Source organism: Larus michahellis, chromosome 17 (assembly GCF_964199755.1).
Source record: "Larus michahellis chromosome 17, bLarMic1.1, whole genome shotgun sequence".
Lineage (NCBI taxonomy): Eukaryota > Metazoa > Chordata > Aves > Charadriiformes > Laridae > Larus > Larus michahellis.
The window spans coordinates 2,641,142-2,658,922 of record NC_133912.1 but is presented as its reverse complement, the minus strand read 5'-3'; the positions used below and the strand labels follow the sequence as shown (position 1 = coordinate 2,658,922).

The following is a 17,781-nucleotide window of genomic DNA, read 5'->3' as shown; positions in this document are numbered from 1 at the left end:
GTAAATGGGGAGGGGGAGAAATGAGCTAATTATAATGGAGTTAATTTTTTCCTAATATCCAGCAACTAGGAGCCGCACACTGGGGTTGTCCAGTTGAATTCTTCTCTTGGCTCCTTTATTTGCTTTAAGCATACGCGTATTGGTATAAGTTGACGGGGATCTGCAGGCAATCGGGAATGAACAGTGCCCACAGGAATATATGCATTTTTGAGTGCACGAAAAGTTAAATGTGAAGGCGGGACTGGTGGCCTAGGGTAGTGCTGCCTGCCAGGAAAAAAGCAGCTTAGGGGCAGCGGTGCCCTGAAACCTCTTTGTATTGCTGTTCCTAATCTGCCTTGTCTGAAGTAGTTGAAATGGATTTCATTCCCCTAAACATCTTAAAGAGCTTTCGATTTAGGAGTTCATCTGTTTTTTGCCTCATACCTCTTCTCTTCTTTTCTTTTTTTTTGTTTTTCTTTCATAACTGCTAGTAGTTACGCAGGGAGAGGATGTTCAGCTCCCGGCATCCATTCAGTCTTTTCAGAAAAACCCCAACTCTGCAATTTAATTTAATCCCCTTTTTCTTCATTTGGTCAGCTAGCAAGATTTCAGAAAGGGATCCTGACCTTGTTTTCATTGATCAGTCTGCAGTTTGACCCGAATGTGGGTCTGGGTTGTGGGCTTTTTGTCTGCTGATGCGGGGTGGGAAGTGCACAGAATGCGCCTCAGAAACCAGGCGGTACGAATAACCCATAGGAGTGTGCTGAATGAGAGACTTTGAGGCTTTGAGGAGCTGGTACCAACAGCTATGGTTTTCTGATTCAGCAGAAGTCATCTTTGTTCATGTGTTTGGGCAAGAAGCTTGGGTGTTTCTATCCCAAAGATTTGAAGATTTCGGAAGAAACACGTAGCTTCAAACTCTGAGCAGGATTCTTGCAGTGGGAAGCAGTTATTTTATTAGTAGTAGCAATACCTGCTTTGTGTGTAACCGCCCAGAGGTGTTTCTGCCAAAAAGTTACTAGCATTTGTTATTTATCTTCAGATGCCGGTTTAAGTTTTTCAGAATCCGTTTTAGCCTTTGTGGGCACAACCTTTACCTGTGAATTACTCTTGATTTTGATTTTGGTAAGCTGTCGTTACAATAATAAAAACAGAGTTTGGAAAAACAAACACCTTGCTGGTGAAAACTTGGTGTGGGTCGCTAGCTTTAAGGAATATTGTTATGAAAGAGTTTGCAGGGCTCCACCAATATCCCGGATTAAGCAGGAGCGCTCTGAGAAGATGCCAGGGGGTTTCTGAGACTCTGAGTTGTTCTGTTTTCAATCAGATAATGCAATCAACATCTTTTGTTTTTGTTTGTCTTCGCAGGCACTCGCAGCCAATGCTGGGACCGGGTTTGCAGTGGCAGAGCCTCAAATTGCCATGTTCTGTGGGAAGCTAAATATGCATGTGAATATCCAGACTGGAAAATGGGAACCTGACACTTCTGGGACCAAGAGCTGCCTTGGAAAAAAGGAAGAGATTCTGCAGTACTGCCAGGAGGTGAGTTTGTCTGTGTGATGCTGAATCTTCACTGCAGCTAAGGAATTGGGTTCCAGTTTAGCCAGTCAGTAGCAAATTAACCCTGCAGGAGACTAACTTGCCTTTGACGAGCTCGGTTCCCTGAACTGTCTTGCTGTGTTACTGCCCAGGAAGAGCAGGGAGGACGCTGCAGTGGAATTTAAGAGCTACCTCTGATTTAGCTCAGCTTACACTGCCACAGAAGGTCCTTGGTCTGTAAGTCAGAGGGGTGTGTGTCTGTCTTTGCAGAGATTTCTTCAAATGCTCTGCCTCTGAGCCAGTTAACCGACTTGTGCTCCACGTCTTTGCAAAATGGAACCTGACACCTATTCTCATTAGAATGTGGCTGTGTTGTTCTGGTTACGTGTTCAGGCAGAATGTTAGCAAAATATGTTCATCAAAATGTTGACTGTGTTTTTAAGCTCCTCGTGCTTCATTGTAAAAAATATAATCTCCTTTCAGTGTACTCCAGATACGCTACAGCGTATTGGCCTTGATAAGTGTCTTTAATTGCTCCTCTGAGGTGACCGACCCATAAAATACCACAAGGAATGTGTTTTTTTTAAAATGGGAAAGTGGTAGAGCACACCATGTCTGGACTGGAGAAAGTTTAAAACTGTTTTACAAGGCCGATGTAACTGGGGCTACATTTGGTTCACGTAGCAGAAGCCTAAATGTAAGTCAGCGTCTGGACTCGAGAACTCGAGCAGGACAGAGGGGTCATATCAATACATCATAAATGGGGTAGGCATAAGGAAACCTGAGGAGGCAGGTGCTCGACAAGGGTCAAGAGAGTCTGTAGATGTTACTAAACCTCATTTGTTGGTGATGGCCCTCTTGCAGAGGGTATCATACTGCACCAGACAGAATGGGACAGATAAATAAATACTTCTCCTCCACTACCACGCAAAGCCAAACACCTCAGCTTAGTGCTGATGAAGGCTCTTGCCCCTGACCTGGCTTTGTCCTGCCACAAAGCAGTGATGACACGTTCCATTTCTCAGGCTCTGTGTGACAAACAGCTGGAGCCTTTTTTATGCCTTCAGCTGTTGTAAGCTTGATGCAGAAGAGAACGTGTGTAATGTGCCAATTTGAACTTGTTTGTGTGTAGAGAATCGGCCTCGCTACTTCTGGTTAGGAGCCACTTTGCACATTCTTTGTCCTTTCTGGAGAGAAACCTATCTCTGTGTCTTGTTAAACAGATGTATCCAGACCTTCAGATTACGAACGTTGTGGAAGCCAATCAACCTGTCAGCATCGACAGCTGGTGCAAGAGAGGGAAGAAACAGTGCAAGGACCACACTCATATTGTCGTGCCCTACAAGTGCCTGGGTGAGTATTTGCGCATTCCTGTGGGAGGAGCAAAGAATTGCCTCCTGCCTTCTTACGGAGAGAACGACTGAGTTTATGAGGCTTCTTTCATATCAGGTTGCCATTTCCCCATCCAGCTTCCACTTAAACGTTTTTATTTCCACAAGGTGGAACTCTGCCTTTCTTGAACAGATCGACAGCTTGATAACAGCTGTGGTGGAATAATGGTGCCCGGTGTGAAAAAGAAATCCCTCTTCTCTCTGCAACTGCCATAAAAACCTGAAGGCTATTGTATTTGAGTATCACAAAGACATTGGGATTTAATGCTCTGATCCTATTTTTGTGGAGCTTTAATATTTTGTTGCCTTGGAGACTTAAACGCTCAGTGTGTTCAGGCTTCCTGCTTTGGTCTTGGCAAGAGATCTCTATTCTGTTTCAATGACTATATTTAAACTTTGCCGTTTCAAAGAGGCCCTGCTTCTTGCAGCTGTATCCCATGTCCCCACTTTGAACTGGGAAAGAATATGAGATAAACTGTAATGGATTTCATGGTGCTTTCCAGAATCTATCCACCCACTTGAATCAGGCAACGCGTTTACCTTGCGGCTTTTGACTTGTAGGTTGTGCCTGACGCTGCGCTGCACTGCGTGTGTTCTTAGTGTAGTAAGCTTAGTCTCAGCTGGCTGAATCTCTTTGCAGTTATCCACTGGAAAAGACTTGTTTTGCAAGAAGTCTTGTGCGATCTTGGAGAGTCTTGATTGCTGGGAGCATTCGGTGGCAACTGGTTTCCATAATTTGTACCTGTATCTCAGGTTAGCGTGTGGTTTGACATAGGAGAATGCAAGCAAATCTGCAGAAATGTATGTGCGGTATTCTTCTACATATAATACCCTCAACTAGACAATCATAAAGCACATAGTAAGACATGAAATTTGGTGCGAACGCATCCTAGAAGAGAGATGCATCTCTTTATAGATGTGGAAATTCAGGTTTGAGAAGCCGCCAAACCCAGCTGATTACGCTGAGAACTTCTGATGGAAATAAGGATGAAAGCAAGAACTCTGGACTTACAAGGAGTCATCTCTTTCAGAAATAATCCTCCCCCGAGCCTATTCTCCAGCTGAAAAATAAGCTGATTTCAGTGACACTGCCCTAACATTTGATAAGCATTGAAATATCTGTTAAAGATTTTAATTAGTGACTTTCACAGTGTCCTTGACTCGTTTGGCCCAGCCTGCGAGGCTTTGGCGTTTACATCTGAGTTTCAAATCAGTAGTCCATGTGTGTATAAAATCCCTTTTCGTTGTCTTTAGCAGTCCACAAACTGCTTGTTGTAAATGCATGATGTGTTTCTCTGGGGTACATATGGCTTTTTGATTATAGTCAAACTATGGGTCTTTTCTTCCTATTCCTGCTTGTGTCTTCCTTGCTACATTAATGCACGGGCTGTCTTGCAGTAGTACCATGTTTAACCTTCTCCTGCCTCCCCCCACCAATGAAAGCTCTTTTGTATTTCAAAAGTGAAGAGCGGAGAGGAGGAGAACCTGTTAGCGCTCTCACTGAACTGTAAAATAAAGGTAACAATAGGGTGATGGGAGCAGGGCTGAGCCTGGGGAGGTGTGAAGAGCCAAACTGCTGCCAGTTCTGGGTCGGCTGTTAGATGATGTGGAAACACCTCTTACGCCCGCTCTCATCTGAAGGAGGAGGGGATTTTTCTTTTTTGATACCAGTGGCCATGATGGGGAAGGTGTCCATTAAAGGCACGACTTGTAAGGGTTTTCCAGTTCCTAGGTGAACTGAGAGAACTTCCCGTGTGTCTTAAGCGAAGGCGCTAGGATTCGGTGGTTTTCAAAATAGCCGTTTAATGGCTGGGTTTTGTAACTGATTATTGTATTTGACCGGTTTGAGTCTTCTGCAAGAACCACAGTCTCTTGACTTTAAAGTTTGGTCAGTTTTAGCTTTCTCATTACAAACTTTTTAACTAACCTCTCATGAGAGGGAAGGAGGAAGGATTATTAACTCAAATTTGTAACTAGCCTGTTTTGAGTGAGAAAAATGTGAAAAATATCGTTTCTCTGTTGTGCCTGTTAGCTCAAAATTTAACTAATTTAAAAGGGATGATGAATGCTAGTTGATTTTGTTACCTTGCAGTTGTCATCAGATAATCTGTCCCTAAACTATACTTGATTTGTGTTTGGTCCGTAGAAGTGACCATAAGCCTTTAGTATCGGTACTAAGGGGCTGCAAAAAAATTGGTTGCGCAATTTAAAGTAAATTGCGCAAATTAAAGTAAAATTTATTTTGAAATCGTAATGTTGGTGGTTGTTGGGACAAATAATTCTCCTCCCTGGAGACTCCCATTAGAAAAGGCTTTTGACTTAAAAAACTTCTCTCCAATTTTAAACAAAGGATTCCTAATGCTGCCAGTCAAGCGTGTAAGGTATGTTGCTTTGAAACACTTGACCTGAAGATCTTTTCCTGGTTGTCTCAGAGTATCTGGATATCTAGATAGTGGCATTTAAATGTGCAGGAAAGAAAGAAAGATCTTAACTTTGAGAAAATTCCATGTTTTGGTTCCCAGTGGTAGTGTTTGTTAGGACTTCTGGGCTAAGAAAGGAAAGTAATACTCGTGTAGTTCTGATACTTGTTTGATGGGTGGTGGTACTAAACAGACTTGTGGTGGAAATTCAGGCTAAATGGCTTTTAAGTCCAACTAATAGAGAGTCTGTAGAGCAAGCTGATTGTCTCTCTGTCTCCTGCCTTCCTCAAAAGCAAAAGTCTGGTTTTAAGATTGTGCCAAAACTTCATCGTGCTGGTGAGGTTGTGGTTATCTAAATGCTGGAATGCAGTCTATTTGCTGACTCGGGTTCTCCTCTGATTTTTGGGCTGTATAGTTTTTATTTTTCCAGACCTCTGTGTTTTGGTTAGGACTGTCCGAGTCGGGGAATGTGCTGCAGTTGATCCTGAATTAAACCATCTGGAAACTGTTTAAAACAAAACAAAAACAAACAAAACTTACTCAGATACCCAGATACTGAAAACATAGATAACACTCGTGGCACATAAAAATTTCCAGGCTGTTACAGCACCAGACAGCATAAACTAGCTTTGGGATGATGCAGCTCGTTTAGAAATTGGTGATTAGGTGGTTTGAAAACTTCCGTATGCGGGTGCAATCTTTTCAAAGATCTGTGTGAAATACCTTCAGTCACTCCTGCCTGTTCCGTGAACAACTCTCTGTTAACTTGCTTTGTAAACTTTGCCTTCAGCCTTAGGGTCCGCAGCGGTTTCAGCGGTTGGCCCCTACTCCTGTTTTTACCTTGGAAACTCTGTTTTTCTGTAAATTTGCAGAGAGAGCTGCTGATCTGACCTGTCGCTGTTAAGAATATACCAAACTTTTAAGGCATTTGCAACAGAGTGTGCCTTAGGGGAGTTCTCATCCTGGCTTTGTTTTCTGATGGAAATTGGTCATGTGTGAACCATGGATGTTTCTTGTTTTTCAGTGGGTGAGTTTGTCAGCGATGTCCTGCTGGTTCCGGAGAAGTGCCGGTTCTTCCACAAGGAGCGGATGGATGTGTGTGAAAGCCATCAGCACTGGCACACTGTGGCAAAAGAGGTAATGGAGCTGCCGTGGCAGGAAGATTTATTCTGGATCTGTCCGCTTGGACGCCTGTAGTATTGGAGCATAACAGCGTTTATCTCTGGGGTCTGTTATATCCCATGTTGCAGTCTATGGGCTGAGGCAAAGAAAAAAAGTTTTAAAGTACTCAAGTGAATTAAAAAACCTGCATAGCTAGCCGAGTTATTTTTCACTCATGAAAATCTGTCCTAAGTAGCTTGCCCAAGATCATGTTCTAGGATGGAGCTAGGAATAGCAGTCAGGTCTCTAGGACAGTGCTTTAGCCAATGGCTCGTCCTTCTTTCCAGGGTAGAGAGCTACAGCGGTCACGGGATGTTTCCTATTTTTCTTGCACATTTTGCGTTAATGTACCTGCTGCTGCTGGGGATTTGGTTGGGAGTGCTTGCTTGGGGACAATCTGAGTTTCGTTGTGGCTGATTAGTGGAGGTTTTACATAAGAGATGGATTATCTTCTCAGAATAAATCTAGCCCATGGGGGGGTTTGTGTTTGTTTGGGTTTTGTTATCTGGCTAGCCAAAAGGTTGCAAATTCTCTGCGGGCCCATTTGAACTGGGGGTAATAAAAACAATATCCTGATGAAATGTACATGTTTTCCATTTGGTAGAAACAGCAATTACAGAAACAGCAACACAATGATTAGTTGTGATGGTGCTAGTAAAGATGAGGTTAAGGATGCACCAGTTAAACTTCCTGTTTATGTAAAATCCTGGGAGCAAAAACCCATCTAAATAAAGCTGTGCTAGAAGAATCACGTTTTAATTGAGGATAGAGTTGTTAATGTCTAGCAAATTTAAAAATCAGTTGCTTTCAGCAGAGTTGGAGAACTTTTCCAGAAATATTTGGCTCGTTTTACATCCGTGCTGCAACAAAGCAAAGCACAAAAGGCTTCTGATGTACATAATAAAGCCTTTCTTACTTCATTTTTTTCTGGGCCACCCCAAAGCCATGTATTTCCTTAGCTTAGGAGAAGTATATAGACATAATGTCTAATCACAGTTTGCATTTGGCTTTTTCGTGAATTATCTGATTGATTTTCATCTACAGCATGTTAAAATAATCTTGACACAAAGTCCATTTGAGCGATTATTCACTTACTCCAATGTAAAGTTTAATAGATAAAGTTTAATGAAATGGCCAGCCCAGGAAAGCAAACAACGGCTCTGTTCCTTTCAAGTGCTCTCTCCCTTGAGTTGGCACAAAAGGTCTAGTTATTTTTCCCAAACTGAGCCAGGCTGACAAATCAGCGGTTCTTAGGGGCTGGGGGGCGTTTGATACGTTAACACCAGGAAGCACTGCATGGCTCTGAATCTGGGACTTTTCTGGGGATTTTGCTTAAGCTACAAGTTTCAAATCCCATTTTCTTTTGACGTTCAGACTTGGGTTGTTGGTCTCGTCTTTTTGCTGTAAAATCAGCTCATTGGTAGCACTCTTGGGATCTAAGATAGGCAAACTTGAGCTCTATCCAAAGCAAGAGCGTGATGCTAAAGTGACACAAATGGGCTCCTCTTTCAGGCCTGCATGACAGAAGGGATGATCCTGCACAGTTATGGGATGCTGCTGCCCTGTGGAGTAGACCAGTTCCATGGAACAGAATACGTGTGTTGTCCTCAGACAAAGGTTGTGGATGAGGCTCTGTCCAAAGAGGAAGAGGATGAAGATGAGGATGAAGACTATGACCTTTATAAAAGGTAGGGTTCTTGCTGGCATAGATGTTAAGAGCTCTGTATGTGAAGTTGCTGTATTTCACATATTTCGCAGTCTTTTCACAGAATATTTCACAGTGACTCCCTTGTGGTGAGGATTGAGAGGAGAGTTTCTGTGCTTTGGAATTTCCCAAAGGAGTGTCCTGAGCCTTGCAGAAGGACACATGCCTTTGCAGTGCTCCTATTACTGAAGGAGATATAATGTCCCCTCCCTTCATCCTTAGACAGTCAAAACCACTGATTGCTAGAGTAGGTACCTCCCCCAAATACGGTAGACTTCACTTACTGACAAGAAGGTGATGAGAAAATGCAAGGAAACCCCCCAAAGCCAGAGGCCTGGGGAAGCTCTGCCTGTAGAAACAAGCGTGTCTGTCATGAGGGAACTCCCGTTGCTGCTGTTGCTGGTCTGATCAGTAGTTGGTACATTTATTTTTCCCATCTCTTGTGTTTCTAGAACAGATGAAAAGAAAATCGTTATTCTGGTACATCAAAGGTTGGCTGCAAAGTGATTAACCTTTCCTTTACCCCTTAACTGAATTGTATCCCTTCAGTGAGTTCCCTACAGAGGCAGGTGTAGAAGACTTCACAGGAACAGCAGTGGAGGAAGATGAGGATGAGGAAGACGAAGGTGAAGAGGAGGAGGATGTGGTAGAAGATCACGATTACTATTATGATAGCTACAAAGTTGACGATTACAACGAAGAGACCCCCACAGAGCCTAGCAACGACAAGGCTGTTTCCGAAAAAGAAGTCAGCAGCGATATGAAATGTAAGACACGTTCTTGCCTACGGGCCTCTTCTTTCCTTGAGAGTGTTCATGTTGGCTGTCGGTTGGTGATGGGTTTTCGATCAAGTCAATAAAAGCCACTTGGAAGTCTTATTTGCCAGATAAGTTAGCAAACAGAGGAAAGCTGATGATGCTTATGTTTCAAGTGTTGAAATTAACTCTCTAGAGCATGGGCCATATGTTTCCAGATAAACAGCAGTTCTGCTGGCAGAAAGCCCAGTGTTTGGCACATTGAACGAGCACCTCCATGAAGGTGCGGTGTCGAGTCAGAGAATGTATCTGCATAGGCTAATTTTGAAAAATCTTAGAGGCGTTTGGGTCACACTAAGAATTCAAAAATCATAGTTTTGGGTGATGACCTTGGATTTGGTGTTTTATACCAGCTTACGAAAAGGAAGCTGAAAGTGATGGGCCATACTCTGCAGAGGTGGCGTCAAGGTGCCATCTGGCCATTTAAGGGTGAGGAGGATACTTGGTGCTGCCTTAATAGCCTTTACATAAACCCTTCTCTTTCATGAAAGAAAGTCAGCCAACACAATTGGCCCCACTTTTATTATATATATGTAATATATACTTACTGCAGTAGTAATATATACTATACTTGTGATAACTTTTGTTAAGTGGTAGGTGCCATTGCAGAGGGCATCTGCTGATTGTGTGGTGCCTCAGCGTTATATGATGTCCTATACTTCATGTGTAGAAGTGTCTGCAGAGGAAGGAGGAGGAGAGAGGGAATGAAATTCAATTAGCTACAGATCACTGAATCATTGCCAGCAGTTCTTGCATCTTTTTGGTAAAATGCCAGCAGGCTGCAGATAATTTGACTTGCTGAAACGAGGCTTAGCTCATATATGTACAGGACTGTTACAGATCTGCAGGTGTTGAAACAGACGTGAAACAATGGGATTGGGGGTGTCCGTTTTGGGGGTACGCAGTCTTTTTTCCCCCGAAGCACCGTGAACAGTTGCTAACTTACACACCATATCTGTTCTCTTGCCTCAAAATAACCCAGCTGCTTATATTGCCCGCTTACTGCGTAGCAGTCCACATGCAGTGGCTACCTGGAGTTTCAATATTTAGTGTATCGATGTTTCAAAACTTAAAAACCTAGCGGCTGAGATCGCCGTGGCGGTTGCCTTCCTTTTGCTTAGCCTGCCTTTTCACTTGCTCTTATGCCTCACCTTTAAGACGTGAAGTGTCTATCCAGGCAGAGTGCAGCGGAACAGGACATCTTTGAATGCTTTAAGCAGGCCCTAATGGGTTTTCTTTCCATCATGTTGGTTTTATACAGTGGAGGCTCTACCGCTGGGACACCCGAGGCATAACGCTGTGGCATCAGCAAAATAGATCCTTGCTGTTTCAGCCTCTAGCTAAGGAGAAATTGCTTTTGCAGCTGAGAGCTCCGTGTTGAGACAACTGCTGGGGTAGCCTACTGCTGTGCATTTGCTCCAAAATACCGCATGTAGGCATCTCCCTGAATAGCGCCGGCAAGCTTTGTGACGGATGCTTTGTTCAAATGCTTTGCAATGTTAAAAATCCCCCCCACCCCCAAAAAAACTGACAAAAGCCCTTTGGTCAGTGAAGTAGCGATGCCGAGGCCAGCGCGAGTGCCCCAGAAGGAGGTGTGAACTAGAGCCACCACTGCTTTGTTTAAGTCGCTCCTCACTAGCTCATGTTCTAACCCGTCTCCACACAGCTGTCTGCTCCCAGGAGGCGATGACAGGGCCCTGCCGGGCTGTGGTGCCTCGTTGGTACTTCGACCCTAACAAGAGAAAATGCATTCGCTTTATATATGGAGGCTGCGGAGGCAACAGGAACAATTTTGAGTCAGAGGAGTATTGTATGGCTGTGTGTAAAAAGATGAGTAAGTCCTGCCTCCCACTGGCCCTTTTGCAGCTAGCCTCTGTCTGTCTGGCGTTTGGTGTCTCCTCCTCCTTGCCCGGGTCAAGAGAGAATACGTGTGTAGCTCATCCTTTTGGTTCTGGTGTCTGCAGCAGTTCTGTCTGTCCTTTTGCAGCAGTCTCCTCTTGTCTCCGCTTTTCTAGGTCTTTAGGGTGAACTTTCCTGGTGAAAGTGGCTCTCGCCGTATGTTGTCTGTGCTCACCATTGGCTTGCAGCTCTTGCTAAGGGCTTAGTTGTCATCTTGCAGATCTGTAGCAGGGATCAGGGGCTGTCTCTGACCTCTTGTGAAAACCCATAGCTTGCCTCTTTGCGTAACTGGCTTTTTTTCCAAATATATGGAAGGAAGCACTTGCTTTCCCCAGTCATGCTACCGTGCGTACGTTTGACCAGTCGGTCCTGAAGAGCAGGCTGCTACTCGCCATTCTCCTGGTAGCAGGTGTTTCCTTGCTATCGTATTTTGCGAAAATATCAGAGAAGTATTGCAGAATTCGGATTCCCACTTTCAGCTCGGTTTGAAATATGAATCATGACTCAATCCTTGCATTTTTGAGAGCTTGAGGTTTTTGGCACCAATTTCAACTGGCTTTTATGTCAGATGATAAAACTACCAAAAACATTTTAACCTCCTTATTAATCTTATTGTTGAACTCCAGCACTTCCACTTCAGCTACCATTAAAGCCTTTTGAAAGGCTTTTTGTGTTATCTGGGGCTTGGCAGTCTGACTATACAGCCATAATCCTATTTACAAAATGGGCTTCATGCAAGTGCTTTAGATTGGGCTGATCTAACTGAAGCGGTGAAATAAAAGATGCGGATGTCAGGAGCTTTTTGTACAAAAGTTTGTCCTGTTACAGGGGGATTTGGGACTGGAAAGAGAGTTCTCTGTGTCCAAGCTTGGTTCAGAAGAGAAGGCCCGGAATACTGTACTGATCTGACGTTGTCCATAGATCCTTTCAGACAGGGCTCTGGGATGTGTAGTTTCTAAAACTGTAGCACGGAAACTTTGTTCATAGGTTCCTGAACTGCAGTATGTGGAGTACAGAGCCCCTGTTGTGGTTTTTGCAAGATGCTTGAAATTGTCAGTTCTGAAATTTTATTTCTCCCTGTGTTGGATTTGAATGTCTTAAAGACACAAGCCGTCCGGTTTATTGGATGAGTCAATTTGTCACACTGAGCCTCCTTCTGTTGCTGTCTTGTCTAATATCATTGCCTGTTAGTCCTGCATGGTGCATCTGGTAGGGAAGGTAGGTTCGAAGTGTAAAATATTGGGTAGTGTTTTGTGCAGATTTATTGTCAAGCTCCCTAATCATATTAATGATGTCTGGAGCCAGCTTGTCAGCGAACAGCTAATGCACAAAATGTCATTTAAACTATCCAAAGCCAATGTGAAAGGGAAGAGAAAACAAGCCCTTTATTCTGCAATCCAAGTCATTCTGTTGCTGGAGCTGAATAATGCTCGTCTCAGAACTAATGAGAAGACCGAACAGGTGCTGGTTGCCGCAGTGCATTGCTGTGTTTTCGGGATGATGTAACTTAACTGATGTTGTGCAGTAAATTGGCAGCTTAAAAATACCAAAATGGACTCCTGGTAGGTGGCGATTCAGTAAACTCAGCCTGCCAGATTGTTAATTATGCAGGCGTGGAGATCCCTCTCCCTACCTGTCCTTTGCAAACCAGAATCACCGTTTTCTGAACCTCCGCTTATCCTTACCCTCTCTTTGCAGTGCCAACTGATGATGTGGATGTCTACTTTGAAACCCCAGCTGATGACAACGAACATGCCCGCTTCCAGAAGGCGAAGGAGCAGCTGGAGGTCAGGCACCACAACCGCATGGACCGGGTGAGCGTCTGGCTTTAGTCTTCCGTGCTGCGCTGCGTAGTTGCTGCCCATGGTTTTTTGGACAAATTGGTGGTGAACTGACTTCCTTGCCAGTCGCCAGCCTTCCACGTGTTTCTTGCCATACGCCCACACTGTGGCAGTTACATTTTAATTTCTTCAGAGCATTGGGAGAGAGGAATCGGTGGGGACACTGGGCTTGCTGCTCGGAGGGCTTAAGTGCTAAGTTTAAAACCCCACAGCAGCTCTATTGTGCCTTCAAAACCTAGCCAGGCTGCGCAAGGATCTGTCTCTGAAGGCAAATTAGCTCGCAAAGATCAGATGTAAATTTATGTCTTGTTGACGTGTTCTGTCCTTTCCTTGTCTAGGTGAAAAAGGAATGGGAGGAAGCAGAACACCAAGCTGTAAATCTCCCCAAGGCAGAGAGGCAGACTCTCATTCAGGTAAGGGTTGAAGGATCTAAAGAGGAAAGTTACCGGTGCTTGGCCTTTTCAATGAACTAAACGAGAGATTGTAATATTCAAAGCCAAAAGACGACTGAGGGGGAAGAGCAGCTTTCCTGTTCTGTCAGCAGTTGCCTTTTAGAGGAGATTTGATTCAATTGCGTGCTTTGTTCTTAAAGCTGGAGATGATCCGATACTGTGCCAGGTCCTTTCCTAAGCCCAGTAGTAGGAAGCTGTCTCACCCCTCAAGCATAGCGACAGCAGCGCCAAATTGTAACTTCAGACCTTTGGCCTGTTTTGCACTAACCAGTGGCCTCACGGCCCGGTTCAGATTGGCCCCAACTCTCTGGACACACATTTCCTGTTCGGGCAGACGTAGTGAAAACCACTTAGGCAGCAGATAAAGCTGGTTTGCTGCCAGAATGCCAATCTTCTGCCTTGTGAGGAGAGTTCAGTCAGACTGTGAAGTTAATCAGGGATATTCTCTGTATGGGATTGTTAAGGGGCAGGCTCTTCTGGCAGTGACAACTGTATGAAGTTCCCTCAAACCAATATACAACTAAGTGACTGACTCCAGCTTTTAAGCCCACTTCGGATTTTATCCTGGAACACGGTTTTCTCTCTACGTTTTTTAACATAGGCCACTCTGAGTCCAAAAGAGTTTCCCATCATCTCCATTGAAACATAACAACGCTTAATGGACTTTTCTGGCTTGTTTGCAGATGTGGGTTGTGACCTTTCTAATTGAATATATAGAGATTTGATCTGAAGGCGCACTGATGAAAAATCCCCCGTGCGATACCTTTGGAAACTTGTGCGAATTCAGGTTAATGGCTCTAGGCTGAAGGGTTCAATCCTGTTTCCGTATTGCAGGGTTGAGGGAAAGAATTACTACTGTGTCATTCATTCAGTGCAATCTGGATCTCCCAACTTCAACATGATTTTTATCTGCAAGGCCACGTGCCCTCTTCAGACCTTTGAAATGGGTTGTGAAAGAAGTTTGGAAGGCAAATTGTCACTATGCGATTTGCAGAGATCAGGCTGCGTCAACATCTGTCAGTGCCCTTCTCTCCTACCGTAAATGCCTAGGACATGCAGTGCGACAGGCTCCATTTGTTCTGAGGAGTTATGTGGGAGACAGTAGGTGACCCTGACGCGTACAGCGCATTTCATAAAGACTCCTTTCTTTTTTCCAGCACTTCCAGGCGATGGTTAAATCTCTGGAGAAAGAGGCAGCAAGTGAGAAGCAGCAGCTTGTGGAAACACACCTGGCTCGCGTGGAAGCTATGTTGAATGATCGCCGTCGGATTGCTCTGGAGAACTACCTGGCTGCCCTGCAGGCTGACCCGCCGCGGGTGAGTTTCTTTGCGGTGAATTTTTACAACAGGGTAGCTTTGGCTGGAGTGGAAGGTGGGAATACCTTGGTGAGAAGACTGCCTGTCACTTGCCGGGGCAGAAGCTGGGAATGGGTTCCCAGTAAAGCTTTCTCCATGGCGGCATTTTGTGCTGAAGACCTGGCAGTGGGTCTCCTAATTGACTCACTCTCTTTTCTGCCTGGTTAAAAAAACCTCGGCTTTGTTTAGCGTTCATGAGGCATAGTGTTCCGAGTCAGACTTAATTTAGAAAGAAAATATCTGAGGTTAGCGCAGGTGATTGATCTGTCCAGTGACAAAGGAGGCTCACATCTGAAGTGCTGCATTTCAGCTGTGAGTTTATTTGAATCGAATGGATTTGAACTCTTCCCCTCCTCAAATCCTGCAGCCCCACCGCATCCTGCAAGCTCTGAAGCGCTATGTTCGTGCTGAGAACAAGGACCGTCTGCACACCATCCGTCATTACCAGCACGTCCTGGCAGTTGACCCAGAAAAGGCTGCACAGATGAAATCTCAGGTATAAGAACATTTCTATCAAGGGAGGCATTGTTACTCAGCCCTGGCTGTCGGAGACTCTAGAAGCCGTGCGTCAAGTCCTCGCGCTAATTTGCAGGGTACTATAGCAACTTCTCATCCTTGTGTAGAGATCTCCCATTCTTTTGTGCGTATTGCCTGTCACCAGATACGCTGTCTGTACCGTTTTCCTTGGTACTTGACTCGGTGTTAAAAATTAGAACTCTGGTTCCAATATTGTTGGTCACAATGAAGAGTCTGGGGGTTTTGAACCCATTTGGCGTCATTTTTGTCTTTCCTTTTGTCAGACACCCGTGAAATGATTTGCTGGGGACTCGGTCATCCTCGAACAGGCATCCTCGTTTCTTTCAAGACCTCGTGTTCTGTGTTCCTTTCATTAGGCTTGTTCTTCACGATGCCTCTGTTTTGGGTTTGTGGGAGTTCTCTTGTGCCTCTGCAGAGTTATTGTCTTTTTTCCAAAGTGTAATGTATAACCCTTGCCAAGCTTTTGTTAGCTTTATTAGAAAATCTGTTTTGATGAGTTTGTTTTGTGCTGTTGGAATGTGTTTTACTCCTGAACAGCCGGAAAGTCATTTTGCTTCTGCTGGGTAGTGTATGCAAATATGCTGCTTCAGGTGGATGTCAAACCTGGCCGTTGTACTTGTAAGAGTAGTTGCAGGTATTCCACAAACCTTTTTAATTATATGTCCTGTTACTTGTTTTTACACTTTTAAAACGGCGAAAGGGCTAAGATTCAAATTAATAATGGCCTATTAACACTGAAAGGTCTGTTGTAAGGGTTTTTTCTTTTTATAAGTTCAGAGAGTAGCAGAGAGAACTGACCGTCCAGTCACAGCGGTGGGAACGTAATCTGTCTCTTACCAGTCCCAGTTTACTGGGGAAAAATGCTTTATTACTTGGCTGTATAACCAGTAGATGGAAATACTGTGGTTTGAGTCAGACAGGGACTGGAGTCTGTTACTGTCACCTCTGGTGAGGTGTAGAATAGTGTTGCGGTGATTTTCTGGAAGCGAACCTCACGCTTGGAGGTGCCTGGTCCCATGGGTTTCGTGTTGTTTCTGGGTGCTACCGGTGTACCTTCAACTCTTGTCTCTCCTGCTACTGATTCTATGATTGTTGTTAGGCTGCGCATCCTCAGAAAGACTGGTAGCGATTGTGGTATTTACAAGCTGGTGTTTGGCTTGTGATGCGGACTGTGTGGTAGTGTTTTCAGACAGCTTAGCATATCAAGCGCAGTCCACCCTGACCCTTTGTTCCGATGCTGCCAAAGCCCCAAGAGGGAGTGTGTGAACTGTATTCTTAAGCTAAAACCTAAACAGTCCTTAATTCATTCTGAAGGCTGCAGTGTCAACAGATCGACATATGAGGGATGTGGGTGGTACAGTTCAATTTCCATTCGCTTTACTTTTCAGATGCACTTTAAGCTCCTCAATCGATTCCCTTGATTGACAAGCTGCCACATGTAAAATTAAATTGCTTTCATCCTTGCTCTTAAAGGTCGGGTACACGTCAGACTGTAAAACGGGACCATTCAACTCCTTAGCTTTTTCCGACATTCTGCCGCCCATATAAATGTTTTTCTTGGTCTGCATGATCCCTGATTATGCAGCACCCTCTTCAGGTCAGGCTTGACTTCACCAGTGAATTTAATATGCTCGGGAAGAGCGATTTGAGGTTGCATAGAGTTTGAATTTATTTCTCAACTGAAGGGAGAACGCTGTTGCCAGTGGGTGGGTGTAGTGGGTGTAAGACAAATGTAATGCCACTGTTGTTCTGAAAGGCACCTTTGTTCTGAAAGCAGAGTTGATAAATAATATTGTCTGCTCCCTTCGCGTGTATCTTTCCTAGTAGTCAGGAATGATAATCCATTTAATAAAGCACTTGCTTGTAGCTGCTGCAGGAGATGAATAATGACCGTATCTGGCATATGGGAAATACCAGCTTCAGTGTTTCCAGTGGAGAGCTGGTGACAGCGAGAGCCAGCTGGGTCCTCTCTCTCGCCCCCAACCGTTCCCAGAATACTTGAAGAGCCATGTACAAATGGCCATTTCCAGTGAGGCGTGACGTGGTAGCGTCAGTCAGAGAACTGGACTAGATGGACCTGTGTCCCATTCTATTGTCTGTCGTGGCAGAGCCACCAGTAGTAGGAATTTTATTAAACAAGCGACATACCAGTACCAATCAAGTGACTGACAGTCTTTGCCTACTCCAACACACCCTTGTGCATTTCCAGGTGATGACACATCTCCATGTGATTGAGGAGCGGATGAATCAAAGCTTGTCTCTGCTCTATAAGGTGCCATATGTGGCTGAAGAAATCCAGGATGAGATTGGTGAGTGTCTCTGTGTGCCAGCTCCTTTTCCACCGTATTAGACTACGAGCTTTTATATCAAATGAAGTGGGCTCCAGAAAGACCGCTAGCTCCTTTGAGGGGACACCCTCAACAATAAGCGCTTGGGCTTGGGCTTAAGTACTGCAGGGCAGATATTCTCTGGGTTTTGCAATACAGACAGTCAGAGTAGCTTTTTCCTAAGAACTTCCATGGTCCGTTTAAAAAAAAAGTCACAACAACATTCAGAATAGCCAAGCTCTCTCTCAAAGGGAGATGAAAAAGATTCATAAAAATAAGCGGATGCTTTCCCGCATTATAGGAGGTTAATCCCATCTTGGCAAAACCTCTTGCCACATCAAACCTCTTGGCCCTTATTTG

The 17,781-nt window shown here is 44.4% G+C and overlaps 1 protein-coding gene across 8 annotated transcripts in view; it reads left to right on the top strand.

Annotated features, from left to right (window-relative positions):
• The window catches only part of APLP2 (amyloid beta precursor like protein 2), a 48,207-nt gene that overhangs the window by 22,152 nt on the left and 8,274 nt on the right, over window positions 1-17,781 (top strand). For 5 of the 8 annotated variants that reach the window (XR_012583982.1, XM_074560835.1, XM_074560834.1 and 2 more), the window contains exons 2-12: window positions 1,348-1,521; window positions 2,742-2,871; window positions 6,354-6,466; window positions 8,003-8,178; window positions 8,745-8,962; window positions 10,677-10,844; window positions 12,608-12,723; window positions 13,089-13,163; window positions 14,360-14,518; window positions 14,925-15,053; window positions 17,304-17,403. Coding sequence is in view for 7 of the 8 variants with exons in the window: in XM_074560835.1 (XP_074416936.1) it covers window positions 1,348-1,521; window positions 2,742-2,871; window positions 6,354-6,466; window positions 8,003-8,178; window positions 8,745-8,962; window positions 10,677-10,844; window positions 12,608-12,723; window positions 13,089-13,163; window positions 14,360-14,518; window positions 14,925-15,053; window positions 17,304-17,403 (1,558 nt within the window). In the remaining variant the exon portion in view is untranslated. The remainder of the gene's footprint in view (window positions 1-1,347; window positions 1,522-2,741; window positions 2,872-6,353; window positions 6,467-8,002; window positions 8,179-8,744; window positions 8,963-10,676; window positions 10,845-12,607; window positions 12,724-13,088; window positions 13,164-14,359; window positions 14,519-14,924; window positions 15,054-17,303; window positions 17,404-17,781) is intronic. The other 3 variants (XM_074560838.1, XM_074560837.1, XM_074560836.1) reach the window with 1 other exon arrangement.